Genomic DNA, 26,141 nt, shown 5'->3' with positions numbered 1-26,141 from the left:
CAAAGACAGCAACATTATTAGAGTATAAAATATTATTAAAATATTATTAAAACTCTAGGTTCCTTACCTGCTAAGGTAGCTGACTTCATAGGTCCTGCCCTCTCAGTCTGCTTAAACCTTAGGAGCTCTCAACAAGGAAGTGTCCTGTATGTTGAAGAAGCTAAGACTGGAACTGACAACTGGGCGTGACCAATGTGTTGACAGAACCCTACAGCCCTCTTATGCCACGGCATTCAAGCTTAGTAATAGATCAGTACCTGAACTACACACACACACCATACCAATATAAACCAAACCAGACTGAAAAAAGTAAACACACTTTTCTCAGACTACCAATAAACACAACACCATCACCTGATAAAATACTAGCTTAAAAGAAGGTTATGGGTGGTAACTCCTTTGCCCAATACTGTACCCGAGGACACGTATGGACCTAGCGTCTGACAATTATCAAAGGTTGTCTGAATATCCCTCAGATAATGAGACGCAAATATTGAATTCGTTCTCCAAAAGGTCGATTCAATAATTTCCTTGAGGGCTAAATTCTTTTTAAACGCCAATGAAGTCGCAACTGCCCTGACTTCATGAGCCTTCACTTTCAAGATCCCGAAGGTCTGTTCTTGACACAACATGTGAGCTTCTCTAATTAACTCTCTCATAAAGAAAGCTAGAGCGTTCTTTGTCATGGATCTACTGGGGTCTTTGACTGAGCACCAAAGAGCATCAGAATTCCCTCTGATCTCTCTTGTTCTTTCAATGTAGAATCTTAATGCTCTCACTGGGCAGAGGACTCTTTCTTGCTCATGTCCCACTAACTCAGATAAACCCAAGACATCAAAGGATCTTGGCCAAGGATTTGCAGGTTCTCATTCTTGGCCAAAAAACCTTCCTGGAATAGAACACACTGCATTACCATGTCTCCATCCCACTTTCTTTGAAATGGCCTGAAGCTCACTAGCTCTTTTAGCCGTTGCCAGAGCGACTAAAAAGATAGTCTTCTTAGACACATCTCTCAGAGAGGCTTTCTCTAAGGGCTCGAATTTACTCGAGGTTAGATGCCTCAAGACAACATCGAGGTTCCAAGCAGGAGGCCTGCATTGTGGTTGTTTGTCTTAGTACCAAATGACTAATCAGATCTCTAAGGTCCAAATTATTAGAGATATCAATATCTCTGTGTCTAAACACTGAGGTCAACATACTCTTATAGCCTTTGATTGTAGACACTGACAATCCTAAACCTCCTTCCTTAAGTATAGAAAGAAGTCTGCGATTTGGGTCACAGAGGTACTGGATGAAGACACTTTCCTCTTCCTACACCACTTCCGGAAATTTTCCCACTTCGACTGATATACTGCGATTGTGGGAGGTTTCTTCTGGCCCTAGCCACTGCACTGGCCACCTCTCTAGAATATCCCCTCGCTCTGACAAGACTTTCGATAGTCTGAACACAGTCAGACCCAGAGCGAGGGTATTCTTGTGAAATCTGTCGAAGTGGGGTTGTCTGAGTAAATCTACTCTTAGAGGAAGAGTTCTTGGTGGTCTCGTATCTATTGTCCATTCCAGTACCTCTGTGAACCAACTTTGGGCCGGCCAAAACGGAGATATTAAGGTCATCCTCGTTCCTTGGCTCTCTCTGAACTCTTCATAACTTTTCCCCGTACTTTGAATTTGGAAATGGTGGAAAGCGTAAACATCTAGGTTTGTCCAGTCCATCAGGAAGGCGTCGACCAGCCATTGCTTCCTGATCTGGAACCAGAGAGCAATAAGTTGGTAGTCTTTTTGTTCTGGCGTCGCAAAAAGATCTACTACCCGGACGGCCCTACAACTTCCACAGGCTCTGACATACTTCCAGGTGCAACGTCCACTCTGTCGGTAGTGTCCTCTTCTGCTCAACATGTCTGCTCCCACATTCTTCTCTCCCCCTGATGAACCTGGTGAGCAGAACGACACCTTTTCCTCTTCCGCCCAAAGTAGAACTTCCTTTGCCAGCATGTAGAGGGATAAGAATGAGTCCCTCCTTGTTTGCGGATGTATGGGGGGGCTGTGCATAGGCCGAAGCACAGGGCCTTGAATTGAAAGACCCTGTTCTGAATCACGAACCTTAGATACTTCCTGCTTTCCTGGGATGAATGGGAAGAATATGAAAGTATGCCCCGTCTTTGTAGGTCAGGGTAACCATCCAGTCCCCTGCCGGACGTACCGCTGCCAGTACTGAATCGTTCGTCTCCATGGTGATTTTGGTCTTTTCCACAAAAACATCAGTTGACTTACGTCCAGCACTGGTCTCCATCCTCCCGAGGACTTCGCAACCAGGAATAGCCGGTTGTAAAATCCCGGAGATTCGTGATTCAGAACAGGTTCTATGGCTCCTTTCTCTAGCATGGAAGAGACTTGCTCCCACAGAGCCTTTTTCTTCACTAAATCGTTGTAATTTGCCCCCAGGGCTCTCGGAGATGTTGCGAGAGGAGGTTTCTTTAAGAAGGGAATTTTGTACCCTTCCCGAGCTACGTTGACGGCCCAGGGATCTGCCTTCAAGTTCTGCCAAACTTCCCAAAATTCTTGAAGTCTGGCTCCTACTGCTGTCTGGAGGACTGAGTTCTCATTGTTTAGAGGTAGTTTTTGGCTCCTCTTTTCGTTGGACTACTCTTGCCTCTAAAGGCGGGTCGTTGCAAACGTTCTGCCTCGAAAAGGGCTGTTGAGAAGGCCTTGTTTGAGGGCTAAATTCTTTTGGAGTTTTCTTCACCAACTTGGATGGTAAAAACTTCCTTACCGATGAAGAGAGCAAATCTTGAGTGGCCTTCTGCGAAAGCGCCAGAGCTATATCCTTAATAACCTCTGACGGAAACAGCTGGTTAGAAAAGGGGTGAGAACATCAATTCTGATATTTCTGTGCAGTTGGCAAACCGCCTTTAGAAGCGAAATGAGCACAAAAGCGGACCTCTTTTTAAAAACTCCTGCTGTGAACAATGAAGCCAGCTCATTTTTGCTCATCTCTGAGAGCCTTGTCCATGCAGGACATAATGCTCTTAGCCACTTCCATATCCTGTTCCTTTTCATATTCTAAGGAATTCGCCAACGCTCCCAAATGACCAATCTAGAAAATTTAAGACTTCGAAAGTCCTAAAAATTCCCTTAAAAAGATGTTCAAACTCGGACGAAGTCCACCAGACCTTGGCCGAATGCAACGCCTGTCTGCGCGAACTGTCCACTATACTGGAGAAATCCCCCTGGGAGGAGGCAGGTACTCCCAGGCCAAGACTTTCTCCAGTAGCGTACCATACCCCAGACTTAGATGCTAACTTGGCTGGGGGAAAAAGCGAAAGAGGATTTCCCCGCTTCTTTCTTGTCTTCAGCCAGTTATTCACTCGCTGTAACGCCTTCTTGGCCGAAATCGACAGAGTCATCTTGAGAAAAGATGACTTCTTAGGAGTCTTAGTCTTAGAAACAAAATGAGACAGGGGAGATACAGGAGCCGTAGGCTGAAATCCCCTTCAAAAATAGACAGCAGACGTGAAGTAAGGATCTTATAATCTGAAGACGGTTCGACATTCTTCTCTTCCACAAAATCCACTTCTTCTTCTGCTGAAGAAATGTCTGTGCAGATCACTATCGTTGTGACGCTTTGCTGATGGATTAACGCCCTGCCGCCGCGCCTCCGTGTCACAACGAAGTCTCTGCGTCCTGCCGTCTGTGTTCTACTACAAAAACCGTAGAAGAATCGATGTGCTGCCGCTTGCGTCCTGCGTCCATCGTAAACAGGTCTGCTTCCTTTCCGCGCCTGCGTCCACCAGCGGTTCCGCGTCCTGACGTTTGCGTCCTGTTTCTTCCGAAACAATCTTCTTCTTCCTGCGTCCTGGAACACTACGCGATCGCCCGTCTTCGTAGCGCCCGTGCGTCCTAAATCCTCGACACGCAAACACTTGTCGTCCGTCTTCTTGGAAGACTTAACGGGAAGGGGAACTCGTCCTTACGCCTTGCAGGTCCTTGCAAAGGAGCGTCCCATGAATCGACGAGAACTGCAAGCTTCGACTGCATTTCTCTTAAGAAATCCTTTCGTACTATCTTCCTGACAAACAGCCGTAGTAGGAGGAGGAAGACGAGAAGGACTAGGACGCAAAGGAGAACGATCTTGGACTCTATCCGAAGGAGAGAGAAGAGGAGAGGAAAAGCAAGAGGACTGGGGGGAGTCTCTTGACGAAATACCAGGAACTTACGGGCCGAACCGAGACTTCTTTCGATCACACAATTTTCTTCCTCTTGGTCGGAACCACGTCCTCGTCCGAGGGAAGACAAAACCTCCGGGCTGCTCCAAGCTTCACGATCTTGAGCACGTCGATCATGAGTAGTCGATGTCCTTAACGCCTCCTATTGAGAGGGGGCGAGACACTACCAAGTACCGATGTTCGCGATCTGATGTCGAACCATCAGAGGACGCACATATTCCCAGTTACGCCTTTTCTGCGTGGCGAACTGCACAGCCTGGGATCTTACAACAGGACTGGTTCGAAGGACGCCTGACCGTGGGAAAACTCTCTCGCCTCCCTTCGACTGTCGGACATGCCTTCTCCTTGGGTTCTGGGAGCTTGACAGAGGTCTAGGTCTAGGAGCACGAGAGAGACGATCAGACGCCCCACCCCCCTCCACTACACTTTCACTGACATCAAAAGCACTCACTTTATCCGTAAGGCGCTGTATTTGGTCTCCCCATGGACGCAAGGGCAGCGAAAAAACCTTTACAATCTGTGTATCGTTCGTGCCCTCCGATACAGCAGCTGCGCAGGGGGAGATACCTGGGGAGAAGGAACTACCAACTCTACGTTAGAAGGAGCTGGAGAGGAAACACCTTCACTCCTTTTACTAGAAGTATTCGACCTCTCACTACAAGAAACAGATCTCCTTACACGATCTTTTCTCAAGCCTTTCAAAACGTATTTCATAAATAAAGATCTTCCACTCCTTCTCTGACATATCGCACACTCAACACACCTACTCTCCCAAGTACACACATTCTCTCTACACTTCTTGTCAAATGGTATGAGGGTCGACGAAGACCTTCGGCAACCGTTACCTTACACCCCTCTTTCACACTAAAACTAAAACTATATACCCCCCCCCCCTCCAGTGTCAGACATCTTCCAAGAACAATCCAAAGCGAATGCCAAGCTAACGTTTCCAAGTACGATACAAAAAATCCATGAAAAGTCAGGCAACGAGAAGAAAATGCCTAGCAGGGAACCACCAACTCAATATTGCCGGTTCGGCTGGCAGAAAACAATCTGGTTCAAGTCGGGAACGGTTCCTGGCGCTAGCGCCACGGTAATGGGGTGGTTGGTATCCCTGAACTATTCTAATAGGTTACTAGCGTTTGCCGCGAGATTGAAATTTCTGCCAGGTGGAACAGAGAATATAGCTATATATATACCTGCCAGGTAAGTGTCATACATTAAAAACAAACAAAAAAACTAAGAAGAAGTGGGCACTCCAGGGGCGCAATACTCACTGAAAACTGCTTGCTGAAGCACGTTGAAACTGATGCTAAGTCACGCACCGAACCAGAGCATTTATGACGATCCAGAAATCCTTTGGAAGAAAAAGTCTCTGGGCGTGTCCCAAAAACAAAAAACTGCAGAAAGGATTAGCTTCCTTAGCCTTCTTAGCAGGCACCGTGATGGTGCAAGATACTATAGCCGCAGACCTTTTCAACGGTCTAGACTTCTCACTGTCGCGCCAATGCCATTTGGCCGAAAGGCGATGTACACAATCCAAGATGCCTTTCCAATAGTTGTCTTTTGCAACCTGGGAGACACTGACATTAACAAGTGCAACTGAGGGGACAACTGCCCATGGGCAGACCACACTGACCTCCCTTAGGCCTCTCTGCTATGACTTTCTCAGTGCGGGGCGGGGGAGAATGTCAGGTACCTTCGCCTAGGAGAATCGGCATGATGGACAGCCAGCTCTCCACCAACACTGCAGTTTTCTCTCGTTTGAGAAGAAAGCATACTGATTCTCCTAACAGAGCTAAAGAATTATGATGATTGATTTCGTTAGTTCTACTGGCGTCGCAACGACGAGGTTATTGACGCCGTATCATTAAAAGGAATCTTAAAGAAAAAACGTCAATTAAAAATCTATAAATATGTTTTTATAAAAACCTGTGAGTACTACAGAGACCCAAGAACACAAGAAATAACCATACCCACCTACACACCTATTTCAAATTAATTGAAAAATAAACACAAGTACAAGCAACACAGGCACCCTGCATACTTCCAGATTCTACACAATTCTGTGAAATAAACAGAATTAAAAGTACTAAAACTTTATATATGGTAATAAATATTATATCAATTGGAGGTAAACTTTAAAAGAAAATTATATACACTAACACATACATACTAACACATATACACAATCTCAAACATCATACCCAAACTAACCTAAATTTTTTCAGCTACAGAATTAGTTAATACCTTGAATTATGCTCGAACCTCGCTTCAAGGCTGGCAATGGCACTGTGTTCAGAAAACATGGGAGCTGGGTAAAGGATTAGGCGGGATAGAAGAGACACTGGGCGTTATGGAAATAAACAGAAATAATAGCATATATCAGATGATTTTAAAGACTCCTGACTAGCTAACCAGTCATTTTACGTAGTCTATCTCTCTCCAAATTTGGCAAATGAGAAGCCAAAAACTTCCATTGTTTCTCATCCTAGCTACACAATCAGAACATCTTAGTTCTGGAGTGCAACTTTGACCCCTACATACCGTGCGTGCATCATACTTGGCAGGAGTCAACTGGTTCCTGTACAGTACGAATACTAGTCACTACGAGTCAGACTTTGTCAGTTAAAGTCACAAAATCTTCCTAATACCTGACTAAATAAACAAAATCCAACACAGGAAGTCTCCGGTTATTGGCGGACTTGGTTATTGGTGATCAGGTTTTATGGTGCTCGTCTAGCGCATGAAATCAGCAATTCATGTCGTCACAATGTGCCGAGTTTCGATTATCGGCACCATAATATACCTAACTGAGGCACCTTTAACTGGTTATTAGCACCATAACTGCCATAAATTGCCGATTTTCGGTTAATGGCGGTTTTCACTTATCAGCACCTTGCCGATAACCGGGGACTGCCCATAGTGAATAACAAAAGAAAATACGTATGGTACTTCACCGATATCCTGAGCAACCGATAAACAATGATCCACATTTTCAGAGCTACTCGTGACAACTTTAGTTAATGGCAGTAGATATGGATTGAGTAGTTTGCTACAGTTTCCCTATTCTCCTGGTAGTGGGGTGGGGGGGCTGACTGACATACACCAAACCAGAGCTACTCATGACAAAGTAGAAATAGACTGAGCTAGTTTGCTACAGAGTTTCCCTATTCCCCCAGTAGTGGGTGGGGTACTCACATATACCCAAACCAAAAGGATCGCTACCACGATTTTCAAATTTTAGCTACCTGGTACTTAGAAATTCTTAGCAATGCAATTACTGGTAATTGTTTAAATTACTTAAAATAGATTTATTTTATCAACATTTTTCCCCACTATGAACATTTCAGTTTCCTCAAAGGGATCCTGCTCTCCCCTCCCTCAATCTCGGCTGGCTGCACACCAGTTTCCACCAAAAGGGTCATAAGTCAAATTTTTAGCTCGTACACGGACACAAAATTTGTAGAAAATTTTACTCTGTATAACGAAAATACAAATACGTAATGAATCACTCGTAAGCCGAGGAACCACTGCATTACTAGAAAGTTGAAGGATTAAAAGTTTTTCTAAAATACGAGCTTTGAATAGCATTTTAAAACCAGACAGAAAAAATACGTTGAGAGTTTCCAGTTATCAACATTCTTGCAATAGGGTGAACAAGTCCCTCCACAGTGAAGGATATGAACCTTCTGATTACCATGAGATACAAGTACATACCTAGAACATAGGCAAAAACTACTATGAAACATTCATAGGATCAAGAAATAAAAATGTAGCAGTATGTTTGCCACACTTACTGTGTCCCAGATCTGAAGTTTGATCTGTTTGTTATCAATTGTGATCATACGAGCACCAAACTCTACACCAATGGTCAAGTCATGGACTGGCTGGAAGCGCTTGTCTGTAAATTGCAGTAGGAGGCATGATTTGCCCACACCTGAACAAGAAATTAACATTTAAACATTGAAATAAATTCATTTACTTTACATACTAAATAAAAAAATCAGAAAGTAACAAAGATCCCACAATTATAATAAAAAGTTAATATTAATTTGAACATGCAAATCACATAAAAGAAAACAAAATTATTTCTAATCTTCTCAATATGAATTCAAATCTAGAAAAAATCTAAGATCTAATGCAAGTGAAAATTGAGATGTATTTGCCTGTAATGGAATATTTCTGCATGAACACATGGTATTACATACCTCTCATATCATAAAGTAAAGACAATTTAACTCTGCAGCACCTTTCCTTAATTGCTACACCATGTGTTAACTGATAACAAAAAATAAGTAAAAGACTAATAACAACAAATAAGTGCTACAATCAATACAGAAATGGTATGGGTTTAAAAAACTAAAATTGTTTTCCTCTTTTTAAGGTTTTAACTGCAGCTAACATGAAAAAACAATAAACACTCGCACATAATTCTAAATAACTGAAATTACTGGAGAAACTATACAAACATTTGGTGACAGATTATAAAGCACATTACTATACCCTTTACTTATTATTCTTTTGCTTCTGTTTAATTAACCATGTTTGAAAATATCTATCTTAGAAGTACCGTAATCCATATTTTTCCAGGTACATTATACAAACCAGAGTCTTTCATGTTGAGTATTCCTCAGTATCAGCTGGAATCAGTTATGTGCACTTGTTAACCCTTAAACGCCGACTGGACGTATTTTACGTCGACATTTTTGTCTCTCGGGTGCGACTGGACGTATTTTACGTCGACAAACAAAAGTTTTTAAAAAATTCGCGGAAAAATACTTTAGGCTACCAGCCAAAAACAAAAAATCTTGAATCACGCGCCTTGGGGGATGCTGGGAGCATCGGATCAAGGTGTTGTTTGTTTACAATCGTTACGCAGGCGCGCAAGCGCGAATTTCTTTCTTGCCGCACTAAAAAGTATCTGTGACACATCTCTGAAATTATTTCGTCACTTTGACATAATTTTGTACCATTTTAAATTAGCCGTTACATAGAGTATTATATATGAAAATGTGCGCATTTTATGTGAATACAACAAAAAAAATACTCATGATTGTAGCTTTTATCAGTTTTAAGATATTTTCATATAAATAACGATAAGTGCCAAAATTTCAACCTTTCGGTCAACTTTGACTCTACCGAAATGGTCGAAAAACGCAATTGTAAGCTAAAACTCTTATATTTTAGTAATATTCAATCATTTAACTTAATTTTGCAACTAATTGGAAGTCTCTAGCACAATATTTCGATTTATGGTGAATTTATGAAAAAACTTTTTCCTTACGTCCGCGCGGTAACTCTTCCGAAAATAATCATACATGCGATTGTGGTAATGTTTGCACCATTTTAAATTAGCCGTTACATAAAGTTTCATATATGAAAATGTGCGCTATTTCATGCACAATACAACTAAAACAACCACCCCTGGTTGTAGCTTTATCAATTTTGAAATATTTTCATATAAAAAAGGGTTTTGGGATTTTGACGTAAGGAAAAATCTATTTCTGGGCGATTGGCTCGTGTCGCCAGCGAAATATCCTTTAATCTATTATTTCTAGGGTAAATGTACTAACACATACCAGAGAATAAATAAATAAAGAAAAAGGTCAGTATAACTGACTCGCCTCACTCAGAGAGTGTCGGTATGAACACTATGGCGAGTGAGACCACTACCACGAGCCGCATGCCATAGAATTCTCCCACTACAAAATCCCCCCAAGAGGAGAGCGCACCCACAGAGTGGGCAGCACCTACTACTACTACTCCATCCCATGCTAGCCGACTGCTGCGCCTCTGGTGGCCATCCTGAAGTTAGCAGACAATCTTGGCGGATGGGATGGGTAGGGCGGGATTTCGCTGGCGACACGAGCCCAATCGCCCAGAAATAGATTTTTCCTTACGTCAAAATCCCCTTTTCTGGGCTCAGCTCGTGTCGCTGCGCGAAATCGTACCAGAGAAATAGCACAAGATTGTAAAGAAATTAAGCAAAATATAAAGAGGTCTCAAATAAAAGATAAAATAAAAATAAATCAATATAATTGCTAATAAGGATACATATACACAGTGATAAAAAATAGAAATATACTTAAATACACTTAATTCTAATAATATTTCTTAACTTACGGTAATATACATATATACAGGAGAAATAAAATCAGTTATATGTACAAAAAATGGTATCTGTGTAAAGCTATGTATCAAAACACTTGTTAAAGCAATTAACAGAAAGTTGAATAAATAAACTCAACAATAATATATATAAAGGAATGTATATGACTTAATATACAAAACCGTAACCATTATAATAAGATGTATCTCTAGCATAAAAATAAGGAGATGACATCCACGAGATCAATAACCTCATACATTGTGAGTGTCCCTAGCAAAAAAATTAGGGACACCCACTACATCATCTTAAAAGCAGCTAAGACACACGGTGACCGTAAATGAACAAGGCAGGAATAGACGAAAACTGTGGGTGAGGCAGGTAGAAAGGAGGACTGGATTTCTACTAAAGATTAGTCAGAGTCAGGGGAAACTATGTTCCCTGCTGCAACTGCTGAAAATTTCAGAGCTTCCAAGGACTTTAAGTAATGGCGTTTGAACACTGTCGGCGATTTCCATCCAGTATATTTTTTCAAACTCATCGAAGTTCATATGTGGAAATAGTTAATTGAGGTGGCTACTGCCCTGACATCATGTGCTGGAAAAGAGTCAGGATTGGCTTGTTTAATGAAGTACAGGATTGTTGCCTGATGCCTTTAATAGATAACAAAGTACCACCTTTTCTCTGCTTAAAGAGAGGACCCGATGAGGATGAGGAGGTCCTAGATAGAAAGGCTCGTAAGGCTGAAACTGGGCAAAGAGATAGATCTTGTGGAAGGGGTAGTACCTTCCATGGTTCCCACCTCATCAAAGGAAAGGATCTTCATTCTTTGCTATAAAGCTACGTTCCGGAGAAAGTAGCACTTCCTGTGTGGGAAGGAACTGAATATGATCCGGATCTCTGGATAACGCCGACAGTTCTGAAATTCTAGCTCTGAGGCCAAGCTTATAAAAATAGGGTTTTTCTTAAGAGCATTATAAACGAGCATGTGTCATTATCAGTTTCTGAAGCCAGCTTTAGAACATCGTTTAAGAACCATGATACTGACGTAGGCCTTACCGAAGGTCTAAGTCTAGCACATGCCTTGGGAATAGACGAGAAGTAGGAATCTGTCAAGTCTATGTTGAATACAAATTGAAAAATCTTTTCAAGGCTGACTTGTTTGTCGTAATTGTGCTAGCTGCTAAGCCTTTTACAAATAAGGACCTGAAAAAGGTTATAGCTGAATTGATTGTCATGATTCTAATATCTGATTCTTTCAGGAAGGTTGCTAACTTTTTGACAGCAGCATCATACTGTCTTAAAGTTGAATCTCTTTTATCGGATTCTAAGAAGAGAATATTCTGATGGGTCAATATTCGCATCCCTTTCGCTGCAAACTTCATGAAATCCATAAAGTTAGGGTTTTGAGAATCCCTGAGGAAGCGAACACAGTCTGCGTTTGTACTGACTGGGAGAGCCTGGGATTGGGGATCCCGAAGAGGGCGAAGACCCAGCTCCAGAATGAGAGGGTACCAATTGCTCTTCGGCCAGTCTGGGGCTACTAGAGCCACTTGACCCTTGAATGTCCTGAGTTTGTCTAAGACTTTCATGAGAAGATTCACCGGAGGAAAGACATAAATCTTCTTCCCAGTTGTTCCAGTTTAGAGGCCAGGGCGTCCGTCGGCATAGGCCAGAGGGTCCAGGTTGGGGGCCACATAACAACGGGAGTTTGTGGTTCGCTTGAGATGCGAAGAGATCCACCTGTAGACCTGGAACTCTCTGAAGAATCCATTGGAACGAACTGTTGTCCAGTGACCATTCCGACTCTAGAGGTACTGATCGGGATAGAGCATCTGCTATGACGTTTCTCACTCCAGCTATATGAGTGGAGGAGAGATGCAACTGAACTTGTCCGCCAGGGAGAAGATGGCTATCATGACGTGATTAGATGACGTGACTTGGAGCCTCCCCTGTTTACACAATGTACCACCACTGCGCTGTCTAGGACTAGTTTTATGTGGGAGTACTTTGGAGGGCGTAACTTTTTTAGAGTCAAGAACACTGCCATTGCTTCCAGTACGTTTATATGGAAACTGACGGAACTGAGGTGACCACGTTCCTTGAACCTTTTTGAACTGGGAATATCCTCCCCAACCGCTTAATGACGCGTCTGTGTGGATGGTGATCCCGGTGGTGGAGGAAACTGAAGGGTGGGGCACTGACACCGACAAGTTCTTGACTTTCGCCACGGCCGGAGACGATTCTTTAGAATCAGAGGGACTGAGGATAATTTGTCCCTGGACCTGACGTTTGCTCGTGAGCGCCAGATTCTGGTTAGGTCTTTCAGTTTGGCTTTCATTAGGATGTTCGTCACTGATGCAAACTGGAGAGAACCCAAGATCCTTTCCTGAGATCTTCTTGATGCCAGTTTGCGACTCAGAAATTGTTTGACTGACTTCGCTATTTCCTTTCTTTTGGATGATGGAATCGACAGAGTATGGGAGGATAGATTCCATTAAATGCCTAGCCACTGAAAGTTTGACTCTGGGGTGAGTCTTGATTTGGTCCTGTTTATCTTGAAGCCATAGATATTCAGGAAACTGAATTACTTTCAGTGTTGCTTTGTTGCATCCTCGACTGTGAAGCCCAGATCAACCAATCGTCGAGATACGCTACTACCATAATCCCTTGCGATCTGAGTTGTTGAAACTACTACTTCCGCCAGCTTCGTAAACACCCTGGGTGCCACGTTGAGCCCGAAAGGAACTACCTTGAAGGAGAAATGTCTGGTCTCCTATCTTGAACGCCCAGATACGGACGGAAGTGTCTTGCAATAGGGATATGATAGTAAGCGTCTGTAAGATCGATAGATGGTGACGGCCCCACGGGGAAGTAAGGTCCGCACCTGCGAGATCGTGAGCATCTTGAACTTGTCGCAGCGAATGGCCAAGTTTAAGCGGACAGGTCTAAGATTACCTTCTTTTTTGTGAGCCTTTCTTTGGCACGCTGAACAAGCGTCCTTGAAATTTTAAACCTTTGACTCGCTATAGCTCCTTTCTGAAGGAGATCCTCCGCATACTCCGTCAATTCCTTGGAAGGAAGTTGGCGGAAAGGTCTGGATGGAGGGGGTTCGTTAACCAGCTCCAACCAGGCCTTTTGACACAATGCTCTGAGCCCACTTGCTGAAGTTCCACCGATGGCGAAAGTGAAACAGCCTCCCTCCTACCTAATTCCTCATTGGTTCTGGTAGCCTCCTCGGCCTCCCTGAAATGTTTTCCCCTATTAAAGGGACCTCCCGATCCTCTCCCACGAAAGGAACGCTTACCTCTGCCCCCCTACCGAGCGGTCATACTTCTGTGAAGCTTGACTCTCGAAGGCTTGGTTGTAAGCTGGAGAGAGGGCGTAAGAGGTGGAGGGCTGAGGCTGAGGGGAGATAACGTAAATCGGCTGCGCTTGAGCCTTTGAGGTGGAAGGTTGGGCTGTTTGCACCAAAGGAACAGCCGGAACTTGTTGAGAAAAGCGCGGCTGCTTTTTCTGGTAGGGCTGGAAACGTCTAGGTTTCCTTTGACCCTTACCCTTAACTGCTAGATCCTGTCGTCTCTTGGCCGTAAGACCCCAACGGTCCTTAAGGCTCTGGTTCAACCTCGTAGCTCTGAACTGAACCTCCTTCACCATCGCTTCTGGGAAGAGGTCTGCTCCCCAGATGCTTGACGCAAGTAGCCTATTCGGCTCGTGCCGAATAGTTGCTTCTTGTAGGACATGCTTCCTACAGTTCGTCCTAGCAGTGGCAAACTCAAACATATCTGACTGTACCGTTTGAGTCAAGGATTTGGTAAGAAGCTTGAAGAGCGGTTCTGACCCATAGGCCATGGTAGCCACCTCGGTCATAGCCATGGAATTAATAGACCTGGCTAACCGCGATTTGGCGTCGAATTCTGCCTGAATAAGGCTATCGGAAGCCTAGGTAGCTTCTCATCAAACTGCTCCATAGCACAGTCCGGTTTGAGTTTGCCAGCTGAGAAGGTGTTAGGTAAGTCTTACCCACAATTCTCCGACTGAAGGAAGTAACGGAGATGTAGGATCTGCTTCCTTCAGTTGAGGCATGGGATCCCCCTTCTGGGCCGCTGGAATGGTAGATGTTGCGATCTTTGTCAGGAAAGGGAGCGGGGTACTCTCATCCATCGTAAAGATCGTGAACGGGCTCTTGAAAGGTTGGATTTTCGTATGGAACAATCCATTTCCTCTAGACACCTGAGCCATTCTCTCTGAGCCTGGTCACGTGAATGAGGACTGTCTCCTTTGGAACCTTATCATCCCGAGTCATGGCTGAGGCGGTGAGCCTGGCGTAGCCGATGAACGGAGGGCTGGAAGGTCTTCCGGGTAGAAACTCGAAGTCCTCAATCCTCCGAGTTCCACATTCCGGGATAGAAACAAATGAGTCCGTCTTGGAAGGGGGCGTATGACGCTACTCTCCAAGGGTTGTTCATTGAGAACGGAGTAGAGAGTCATACGGGGGAAGATGGGCTCCACCTGAGCTGAAAGGTGGAGGAGAGGCTAGAGGAGCTTGGCTCAGTCCGGCTATAATGTTGTCTTGAGAGGTAATCCTATCCGACAACCGAGAGATCATTGTTCCATACTATTTTTCAGAGACCCCACCAGGTCGCCCACTGTTGTAACAGCCCAGCATTGGAGTCCAAAGCCGGAGCTGCTGCGGAGGTGGAGGGGTGGCTCTGAACTGGAACCAAGGGTAGCGGAACTGACGACTCCGCTGGAGTGTGAGATCTCTCCCTGAAGGATTTACTCCTCGAGGACTTAGAGCCGGACCCAGAAGCTCTAGATTTCTCTGCTCCGGGATTCCTAGCCGGAGACTTACGAGAAGAGGATGACGCCGAAGCCGTCTTCTTAGACGACGACGACGTCTTCGTCAAGGATTTCACTGCTTGACCTTGACCTTGGGTCTAACTGAAGCGTCAGGAGAAGTATATAATTCGTTACCCGTAAAGCCTTGGAAGGATGGAGAGGTTGCAGGAGTAGAAGAAGCAGTTGCACCCAAGGGTATCCCTTGAGCGTCCAACTTACCTACCTCGACCAACAGGTCGTCCACACCTACATAGGTTCTACATAATATCCAACGTCGCGACTTCGAGGAGATGTCCTGGCCTTGGTCAGTCAACGAGGCAGCCAGCTTGTGCTGGATGAAAGCGACAGTCGGGGCCGCCTCTACTGGGTCGACGTAGCCTGTCGCCTTGCCTCCGGGGAAGATCAGGACCGCCAACCTCTTCTCCAGGATGTAGGGCATACCTTGGCGGCGTCTTCCCGAAACCGCCGACCAGGCCCGCAGGGTTGCCAGTGCGGTATCCCTCACGGCCGGCGCCTGGAAGAGAGGGTATGATTAGATTTAAGAATAACTTAAAAAACTAAAGCTAACTTAAAGCTTAACTTAAAAATTATAGGGGCTATAAGACCCTTGAATTGTTTTACCTTAAGTAGAGTGATTGATGTAAACTTAAGCACTACTAAAACCAATGAAAACCAGCTACGGAGATGGAATACTTACCCCGTCTAAGAGCTGGCTCACCAGATCGTAACAAAGGTACACGTTTCATGGTACCAGACCTGGATGTCCCCGTGCGGAGTCGCGCATGGAGCATGGGACCGGCAAACTTCGTGTCCACATGGGTCCTGAAGAGTGGCGGCGCACCCCGGATGCTCACAGTTGGTGGTCTGTAAGTGAAAAGACACATGAGTATCTTAAAGACTCTCACTTACAGGCTAAAGGACAGAAGAACTCCGTTGCATGCCGGAGCTCGGAAAAAATTTGGGCATAACCCCTCCCTTAATCGCTGAATAGGCTATAACCCGGAGGGATCCGGTGAGACAAGAAGGGAGGGGGGATGGTTTAAGGTACTTAAGATAAACTTAATAGTTTAACATAATAGATCTTAAACCTAAAAACTCGAACGTACGGACTAGTCCAGTGCGTGGAGGAGTGAGTAACTCAGTGAAACGGAGAGGTTAGAAGGGGTGGGACCAAACTGTATGTTCCGGCCACCCTGTGGGTAGACTAGCACCTTTCCGCTGGATGCCAGGTCTCCGTGGTAAAGGAGCCCTAGTAAGGTGGGAAAGAGCAAGAGGGCATACAGACTCCGGCTAGTAACGGAGCGACGGGGTAGTAATGGAGGGGGGAAAGGCCAGTTCCCCCCCCACCTTACCATCCGGCCGGACCGAGAAGCCGGAGAGGTCGAGTCCAGTCTGGGTCTGTCCCGTCCCTCTACCCCCTCCGCCTGGGGGGAGAGAGGGAGGCAGGCTCGGGTATGTGGAGCGAGCATGGGTAGACCTACCCACCCCCCCCGACCCTATAGAAGAGCGGGAGGGGAGGAAGGTGACTGGACAGGCGTCTGGCTGCCTCGTGATCACGTAGTGACCATCGGGGCGATAAGAACAACAACTAAGCCTAGAAACATAACCAACTGATCATCAGAGAGATGCTATCGGGAAGCAACCGAGCTGAAGAGCGGTAACATGTAGGCCCAATGGGCCAAGAACCTAGGCTAAGCAAGCCAGACGCCTAACTAACCTAACCAACAAATATCACATAAATAATATAAATGAATAAATGAAAGAAAGAAAACAATATAGCAGGAGAGAAAATCCAGGAGTGTACGACTAACCCGAAGGCAAGTCTACCACTCAAAGCTAGCCGAGGCCGATACTAAGAGCCGTGGCTAGGGTCTGGATAGAAGAGCCTACTAAGGTAAAAGACATGCATGCATGACAAAACCGTGTAGACCGTACCCTAACAAAGCGGATAAATAAAATAGAGCGTACATAAGCAAGGGGATGTTCTGGGTATGGGCGACCAGAACGAACCCACCACGAGGCAGAACCATGCTGCCATGCTTCCCCGACTTAGAGTTCGTATTTTATACCTAAAAAACAGCAAATACGTGCTCAGGGCCGGAAAAAACCAACTAGCATAAACACTGAGTACTTAACTTAGCTGCTGCGATGGCTGCACGCTCCATGGTAATAAAATCCAAATCCAAAGGAAAGGGCACAAAAAACACAGAGAAGAAAATGGCACGTGTGTATCGTGTGCGCTAACTGAAAAGGATGGCCACCAGAGGCGCAGCAGTCGGCAGCATGGGATGGAAGTAGTAGTAGTAGGTGCTGCCCACTCTGTGGGTCGGCTCTCCTCTGGGGGATTTTGTAGTGGGAGAATTCTATTGGCAAGCGGCTCGTGGTAGTGGTCTCACTCGCCATAGTGTTCATACCGACACTCTCTGGGAGAGTGAGCGAGTCAGTATACTGACATTTTTCTTTATTTATTTATTCTCTGGTATGTGTTAGTACATTTACCCTAGAAATAATAGATTAAAGGATATTTCGCGCAGCGACACGAGCTGAGCCCAGAAAATGATGTGACAAATTTTCAACCTTCGGTCAATTTTGGACTCTACCGAAATGGTCAAAAAACGCAATGTAAGCTAAAAACGCCTACCTATTCTAGAATATTCAAGCATTTACCTTCATTTTGCAACAAATTGGAAGTCTCTAGCACAATATTTCGATTTATGGTGAATTTATGAAAAAAATAACATTTTCTTTACGTCACGCGGTAACTCTTCCGAAAAAATCATACGTTGCGATGTTGGTAATGTTTGCACCATTTTAATTAGCCATTACATAACGTTTTATATATGAAAATGTGCGCAATTTCATGTATAATACAACAATACATAGTTGAAGGTTGTAGCTATTCTCATTTTCGAAATATTTGCATATAAATCACGATAAATAGAAAAAAAACCACGTTCGGTTCAATTTGACTCTACCGAAATGGTCGAAAATGCAATTGTAAGATAAAACTCTTACAGTCTAGAATATTCAGTCATTTATCTTCATCGTGAAACAAATTCGAAGTCTCTAGCACAATATTTAAATTTATGGTGAATTTTTAAAAAAACTTTCCTTCCCTCCGCGCGCGGATTCTCCGCCACAAATCTCCGAAATGCGTAAGTCCCATTCTCGGAATATTTGCTCCGTTTCATATAGGCATTTCATAGAGTTTTATATATTGAAAATGTGCGCAATTGCATGTAGAATAAAACGAAAAATATTTGAAAGTTGTAGCTTTTCTTATTTCCAAAATAATTGCATATAAAAAAAAATATATATAAAAAATTCGACATTCGGTCAACTTTAGCTCGTCATATGGTCGAAAACTGCATTGGTAAGCTAATATTCTTACAGATATAGTAATATTCAATCATTTGTCTTCATTCTGAAACATTTTGGAAGTCTCTAGGACAATATTTAGATTTATGGTGAATTTTTTGAAAAAAATATGTGTTTACGTAAGCGCGTTACGAATTCATGCATTATTTTGTGATAATAGTTTCTCTGTGTTGCTTTTATCGTTTTACAATGTGTTATATATCAAAATGATCGCAATTTAGTGCACATTACAACGAAAAAAAAAGTAACTTGTTACCTTCAACCGTTTTGCGCACAGCGCGATTTGAATACAATTATATATGGAAATTTCTGTTTTGCGCTATCATAGATCGCATTATATATATGATAATGATAATTTTTTTCATTTAATGATGGTTGCATACTAAACTTCAAGCCAATGACAAAAAAAAGGAGCCAAAAATGAACTCTTAATCTTGAAACTAAGCGCGCTGTGATTTTTTGAAAAAACAAAAATATTTTTTCCGCTTACGCGCTCAACTCTCAAACAAACCCCTCCGGCATACGGGAGTCATTTTTTTATTTACCGCTCTCGGCGTTAAGGGTTAACCATTGTAGCTAAGTCATGGTTAAAAGGGGTGAGTGGGGTATAACTCCACTCATCCACCATCGCAAAGCATTTGTTTCCTTTAGAATCAGGGGCAGAGTAGGTGGCTGAAGTGGGAAATATTCTAGAAGGCTCTGGTTTGCATACAAGTAAAAATACAAACTGCCTTTAGAACAGCTGTTAGTTCCATACGGAAATACAAATCTTTTTCTTTTACGTAGGAGACTTGCTCCTTAGTGGGAGGCCATCTCTGTCAACTAACTGGAAGTTGAAAACTCACCCAAATGTCACATCCCAGGTTACAAATGTATGCAAGGAGAGTGAAGCTCTGTAACCTACTACGTACTAAGTCTTCCTTAAGGATATCAGAGCAGTAGGACCCTGAGCCTGTATGAGTGGCCATAGTGTGTCATCAAGTAAGGAAATCTACTTAAACAAAAAAAAAAAAACTATTTGCAACCCCTTTAAGGATTACAGAAGTTGGTGGCAGCTATATCTAGCTAGTATGACTGATGGATTCAAAGCATAGCTCTACTGCTGCTGCTTGTTAAGGGGAAGAGTGGAGAGTCACACCTTAATGAAGCTTTAAAACTGGATTTATTTTGATGAAGTGGCGCAATCCAATAGGTACTCAGCCAAGGCTGCTATTCCAAATAGCGAGAAAGAAGAAAGAGACTATCTCTGGCATTGTTCTCAAACTTATATTGAACCAAGCTGTCAGGAAAGATAGTTTTCTGTCCAAACACAGTTGGGTGACTAAACAACCTATTGAGCACTCACCACAGGTCCCGAGGAGAAGGTGTCCAACAATTTGTAAGTATGTCTCTCAGCTACAATGGGGTGAAGGTGGTCTGACATTTCATTACCTGAGAAACTTACAGTTCTTTCAAAAGAAAGAAGGGCCCACATTCCTGACTTCATGAGTTCTTTGCCTGACGATGATCATCTAACTCCCTTGTGTTGAGTTGTAAGCACTTTGACTACTTCACAGAGCCTGAAGGGAAAATTGTTTTCCAATAAACCTTCCTCTTATGCTTATCAGTACCCACAAAATTTGTAACTGGACACTGCCCCAACTAAATGAGTCTACTGAAGAGAGTAACTTGAGGCTTACTCTGAGTTACCATCAACTAAGTCACAGGAGGGAACTCTCATAGCTCTCATTAAAAAACTGATAGGTTCTGAATTTTTGCCATTAAGTCAGGAAACAAGTGAGAATGAGGATACACAACCTTTCAAGTCAAAGTCACCAATTTCAGTCCTCCCCCAAGCTATTGCTTCTTGGAAGGACGTCAGCCAGGTAACCCTAACTCGCCACCATGATGTCACTCATGGTGCTTACCACTGGTAGTCAGCCTCACTTATTTACCCCTGACAGGAGGCGACATGGCCCGCAAGCTTAAAGACCAGCATGTTACCAAACTGTACTAGCTGCTGATGTGTAACTCCGTGACATGCTTCACTGGGGCTAAGGCTAGCAAGAAGACAGACTTGAGCATGAGCTCCAGGTCTTAGGCTTCTGCCATGGGCTCATATGGTACCTGGGGTAAGCTGCAAAGAATGAAAGGCAAATTCCACTTGGGAGAGTGAAGATGATAAGTTTGCTCAAAGTTGCTCTTAAGCATAGATAACTACTGATAAAGAGAGATCCTCACCTTTCAGATTAAACACCTAGCTCAAGGTTGATCAAAGCAGCCTTTATCATGAGACTGATAAGAGCTCATCACTGAAGAATTGCACAGAAATGGGCGCGGTAGCCAAACATCCCCAAGCCAGTCCTGCAAGAAATGCCTCTCTTGCACAATCTGCTGGATAACCTTCACGAGTCACACTGGTGATTTCTCATTAGCCATATACGTAGTAACCAGATTGATCACAAGTCTTCCCAAAATCTCAAACAGCCTTCCCATGACATGAAGGTGAAGGGGCCACATTGTCTTCACTGCCTCACCTAGTGGATGCGCTAGTCTGCCACCACATTTTGCCTGACATTTGGCTGACAGCTCAATGGTACAGTAATCATCCAGTAGTGCATCTGCTTGCCAACTTAAATAGGAGAAGGGTAATGATTCCCTCCATTGCTTGTTGACAAATACAGTAGTGCTCACTACTGAACACTACCTAATGATCCATCAGACATTCCTGGAAACTTTGCAAGCTAGCAATACTGCTCACTCCAAAATGCTGATGAGCAAATGAGGTTTGTATTTACCCACAAACCCAATACAAATGAGCCATACAGGTGTATGCCACAACTATCCTTCAATGAGTATGTGTACAGTCACCCCTCAAGGAGTTCAATTACTGAAAATCTCCAATGAGGGTCCTGTCATCCAGCCACAGGGACTTCCTCTCTGATCTCCCCACTTAGAGCTGAGCTGGGAGAAAGGATCGCCTGCTTCTTGACAATGCTGCTTCAGTTGCCCAATGAAGTAAATGCTGGTACAGTCCCCCCAAGCAGAACAAGTATATCACAATCGTAAATGTGTGACAAAGTGACGGAAAGCGTTCTTTGTTCTAGAGCAATTGGATCATGGAGGACACCAAACTTAGCCAATCATCCAGGTAACACAGCAAGAGGACATAATACCGAAAATGGACCAAGCTGATACTAGGACAAACACTAGTGAAAATTTGTGGGGATGGTGCCAACACAGTTTTGAACTGGTAGACAGTAATCCTTGTAAACAAAATAGTAACTCTTCTTTCTTTATCAGTAAAACTGATAAACAGTTACTGTACTTGAAAATATGCATTATCAGATCCACTGAATGCATGAAGTCACCCTTGCTGAAGGAATCTAAAAAAGGCCATGCCTTTCTGTTATAAATCTAGTTTGAAAGACAATCTCATTACATGAGAGAGGTTCAATGACTGGTCTCCAGCCACCAATTGCCTTCTCCGTATGGAAGAGACAACTTACAAAACCTCCAACTGGTCATCTATAACTTAAGAGCATGTTCTTCTCCCCTTTATCCCTTTCACCAGTACCACAAGGCCAGAGTTTTCTGGTAACTTGGAAGATATGAAGGGTAATAGTACCAGATGCTAAGATCAGAGAGGGCAAAAGTCCTTGAGCAATACGTATAGTAGCTGTCCCAAAGGACAGAGACAACCCAGGATCCTTACCCAATCCTTGTCCTATGGCCCAATGACATGATGGCCATCCCATAGTAATGGCAGCATCCTACCTCCCTTCCTGTCGTATCCATTGCTGCAAAGGCTCCCTACTCTTTTCTAGAGAAAGAAGGTTGGGCTACAACCTATCAGGTCTTAGGAAAAACAGGCTTTCACCTTGAAAAACCACCAACAAAGGAAGGCTTAACTGCAATCATGAGCTTAGCCATTTTCTTGGCACCCACAGGGTTCGAGAGAAACTGCACAGTGGATTACACTGACAAAACTCCGATCTCTCCACCTTAAGGATGAGCCCAGTATATACTGGATTGTTCCAAAACCTGTTGAGAGAATAGGGATGAAACTATGTCCAATCTCTTCATGACAAAGTTTGCCCACAAGGCGACGCTGTGTTGGGGGAGGAAATTCAGCTGCTCTCTACATCAGCAACCTGCAAAACTTTGCCTCCTTATCCTTCGACAATATATCCGTATCAACCAATGCACTCATCAAATGTTGAGTCACAGGCAGCCTGGGAGGAGGATGTGGCAACCAACTTTATGGAGAATGCACTTGAAAGGCACCTGGCCTGTAAAACCTCTGCTGGCATGTCAATAGAAAAGAAGGAACTGGCCTAACTGCTGAACAACAAAAGACTGCTTGACCCAGAAATCAAACAATTCATTTGACCAAAATACCACAGGCAAGTGGGATTCACAGTAACCTAACCCAGTATGGTCTCACTTTAGCAGACACACCCAAAAGTGAGCTAGTTCCTCATTGGAAGAGTGGTTTACGTGCTCATCTACCGATTCAGTAGTCCTGAATTCGATTCCCCGCTCTGCCAACGCAAAACTAGAGGAATTTATTTCTGGTGATAAGAGATTCATTTCTCGATATAATGTGTTTCGGATCCCACAATAAGCTGTAGCTCCTGTTGCTACCTTTGCTAGGCAACCAACTGGTTCCTAGCCATGTAAAAATAGCTACTCCTACGGGCCACACCTATGAGAGCTCAGTGGTCTGATTAAACTAAGATATACTTAACTTAACCAACGGTGAGCTCTATTGATGGGATCAGGACTAGACGTGGCATACAACTCCTTACAATAAGTTCAGTTTGCATTATCCAAGGCAGTTGTTCTTAACCTTTTTATTACCATGCCTCCTATAAGAGTAGGTCCTTCCCTCCACAGCCCCCTTGCATCTTGAGTAAAATTCCATCCCAGATTTAAAAATAATGGAAAAAAAAAAAAAAAAAAAAAAACACTTGACACTGCTTCTTAGCTATGGATCTTGAATACTTGATTGAATGGCAAAGAGTGCACATTCAGCCTGTTTCTGTATTTGTCTTGAGAGCGATGAGCGTGGAAAATGCATCACAAAGACACATGGATCCAAATATTTTTAGTAACCGAACGAGTCCAACTAGAGTAGTAGACTATAGGAAACTAACGTTATAAGGCAATACTTTTGCATTACGTATTTATAAAGTTCTGTAATATTAGTGCCTCACTCTTGTTAAGAGAACAACCAATATAATTAAGAGAATTTTTAATTTTTCCCTAAGGCTCATGGCCCCTTGGAAATTGCTGACGCCCCCCCCCCAAGTTAAGAACCACTGGTGCCATAGATGTAACAATAGAACAATAGTTCATTATGTTTGTTACAAAAAATGTACTACACTTACAAACATCTCCAATCTTCTTTACCTGACCTACCGTTTATGCTCACAGCACTAGGCAGGGTGCTGCTGCAAACAATGAGACTTTTCTAGCATCAGGTTTAATGCTAAGTTTACAGGAAGTTTTATGGCTACACTAAAATGTGGAAATAGTTTGCCTATGTAAACTTTCCTTTGATCTCCATACATTTAAGCAAGGAGCAAATTCATTCCTGCTCTCTGCTGTCTCCTATTTTCAGATGCATGGTTTTATTTTCTATTCCCTCATACTTACTGTTTATCACATTTTCTTATAACTTGTTTCTCTCTGCAGGCCAGTGGCCCTTGGGAAGAAGGAAAATACAGAAAAGGAACATCCAAACTAGCTTGAACAGCGCTTCCTTCTACAACACTCATTTAACGGTGTACCGAACACTATAATTGTGTGTATATGTAATGTTTACCTATATTATTCAAGATTTACTTGTCAGCAGCCATAATAAAACAACACTGTGTTGCCTATACTAGTGAATGTATGAGATATGGAATTCCTGGGGTCATGTGGTTGAACTGAAATGCATTCCTACTAGGGTTTCTTTCCCGGGATGGATCCTGGACAATTATCAAGGTTTAATAACCCCAAGATATTTTTGCACATCCAGGGAATCCCGAGATAAAATTAAGTACAAAATAGGGACAAATTTGACAGCAGGATTGTTGTGGACTTGTTGTTCTGTTAATATATTTTTTATATTACGTATATACTACTGTTGTGCTTAGATTTTAAGGTTTTTCACTTAAAGTCCACAGATTGCTTATTAATCAGTTTAGTTTATATATGATGCAGAAATATAATTTTCCTTTTGATTAAATTTTAATTGATCATATTTGGTGTCTTCAATTATTGATTTTATTTTATGGAAATTGTTCGTGTTATTCATAATCTTATCATCAAAACTCCCATACTGCTCATGATGCTTGTTAATCATTTTAGTTTACATATAATTGTAGAATATATGTTCATTTTGATTCTTTCATTTGGAAAAATTGCTTGATATTATAAGATCTTATCTGTGAGAAAACTTCTTAATCATTTAGTTCATGTTATAAATAAAGAATGCATATGTTTAATTTTTCTTCATTGATTTTTACTACAAACATGATATTGTTATTTTACAATAAAGTTTTGTACTACTTACCTGGCAGACATATACTTAGCTTACGTCTCTGACGTCACGACAGAATTCAAAACTCGCGGCTAACGCGACAGGTAGGGTCAGGTGATCTACCTTACCCGCCGCTGGGAGGCGGGTGTAAGAACCATCATACCTTTCTTGCCAGATTTTTTCTCTCTTATACCTGTCTCCTGAGGGAGGCTGGGTGGGCCATCAATCGTATATGTCTGCCAGGTAAGTATGTACAAAACTTTATTGTAAATAACAATATCATTTTTGTACATGAACTTTCCTGTCAGACATATACTTAGCTGATTGACACTCTTGGTGGAGGGTACAAGACAGAAAATAACAAAGAAAAGGTAAACAACACCTGTTGTAGGATAAACATAACCTTGGTTCTTACCTGTTTAGGCTGAAGACTTCATAGATACTGTCTATTAGTCTGCATAGCCATAAGAGCTACAGCGAGGGCGTGACCTACAGCTGAAAAGACTCTTTGGGTCTACTAATGGGACTTGATATCCGCTTACTTAGTAGAATCCAAGTCGGATCATGTCAATGGGGGTTCGCCCTCTTCTATGACAGAACCTGTCCACTACCAACGCAGGGAGCTTCAAACCAAATCCGATCACCTAACCAAACTAATGTTATTAGCATTACGAAACTGAAAAAGATGAACCTACCTGCATCATTTTTCATACAACCATATGAACTCAATTACCAAAAAAAACAAAAAAAAAAGGGGAAAAAACTACTAAGGATATGTTCCAGCTCCCTGCCCCAGCACCGAATCCGCCGATACGTACGGGCCTAACCGCGAAGCACTCGTCATACGTAATACTGACGTCTTTTAGGTAGTGGTTGGCGAATACTGAATTACATCTCCAGAATGTAGTTTTCATCAGATTATGAAGAGACATTCTTCGTTAAAGGCCAAGGAAGTTGCTATTGCTCTCACTTCATGAGCCTTGACGTTTTAAGAGCTTGAAATGTTCTTCATCACAAGATCTATGTGCTTCTTTCACAACACTTCTAATGAAGAAAGACAGCGCATTTTTCGGACAAT

General features: G+C 43.1%; 1 protein-coding gene across 1 annotated transcript in view; it reads right to left on the bottom strand.

Annotated features, from left to right (window-relative positions):
• The window catches only part of LOC135219997 (ras-related protein Rab-2A), a 245,670-nt gene that overhangs the window by 209,119 nt on the left and 10,410 nt on the right, over positions 1-26,141 (bottom strand). Inside the window, exon 2 of the mRNA XM_064257282.1 lies at positions 8,024-8,163. Coding sequence (XP_064113352.1) covers positions 8,024-8,163 — 140 coding nt within the window. The remainder of the gene's footprint in view (positions 1-8,023; positions 8,164-26,141) is intronic.

The sequence above is a fragment of the Macrobrachium nipponense genome, chromosome 1 (assembly GCF_015104395.2).
Source record: "Macrobrachium nipponense isolate FS-2020 chromosome 1, ASM1510439v2, whole genome shotgun sequence".
Classification (NCBI taxonomy): Eukaryota; Metazoa; Arthropoda; class Malacostraca; order Decapoda; family Palaemonidae; genus Macrobrachium; species Macrobrachium nipponense.
This window is presented reverse-complemented; position numbering and strand designations above follow the sequence as displayed.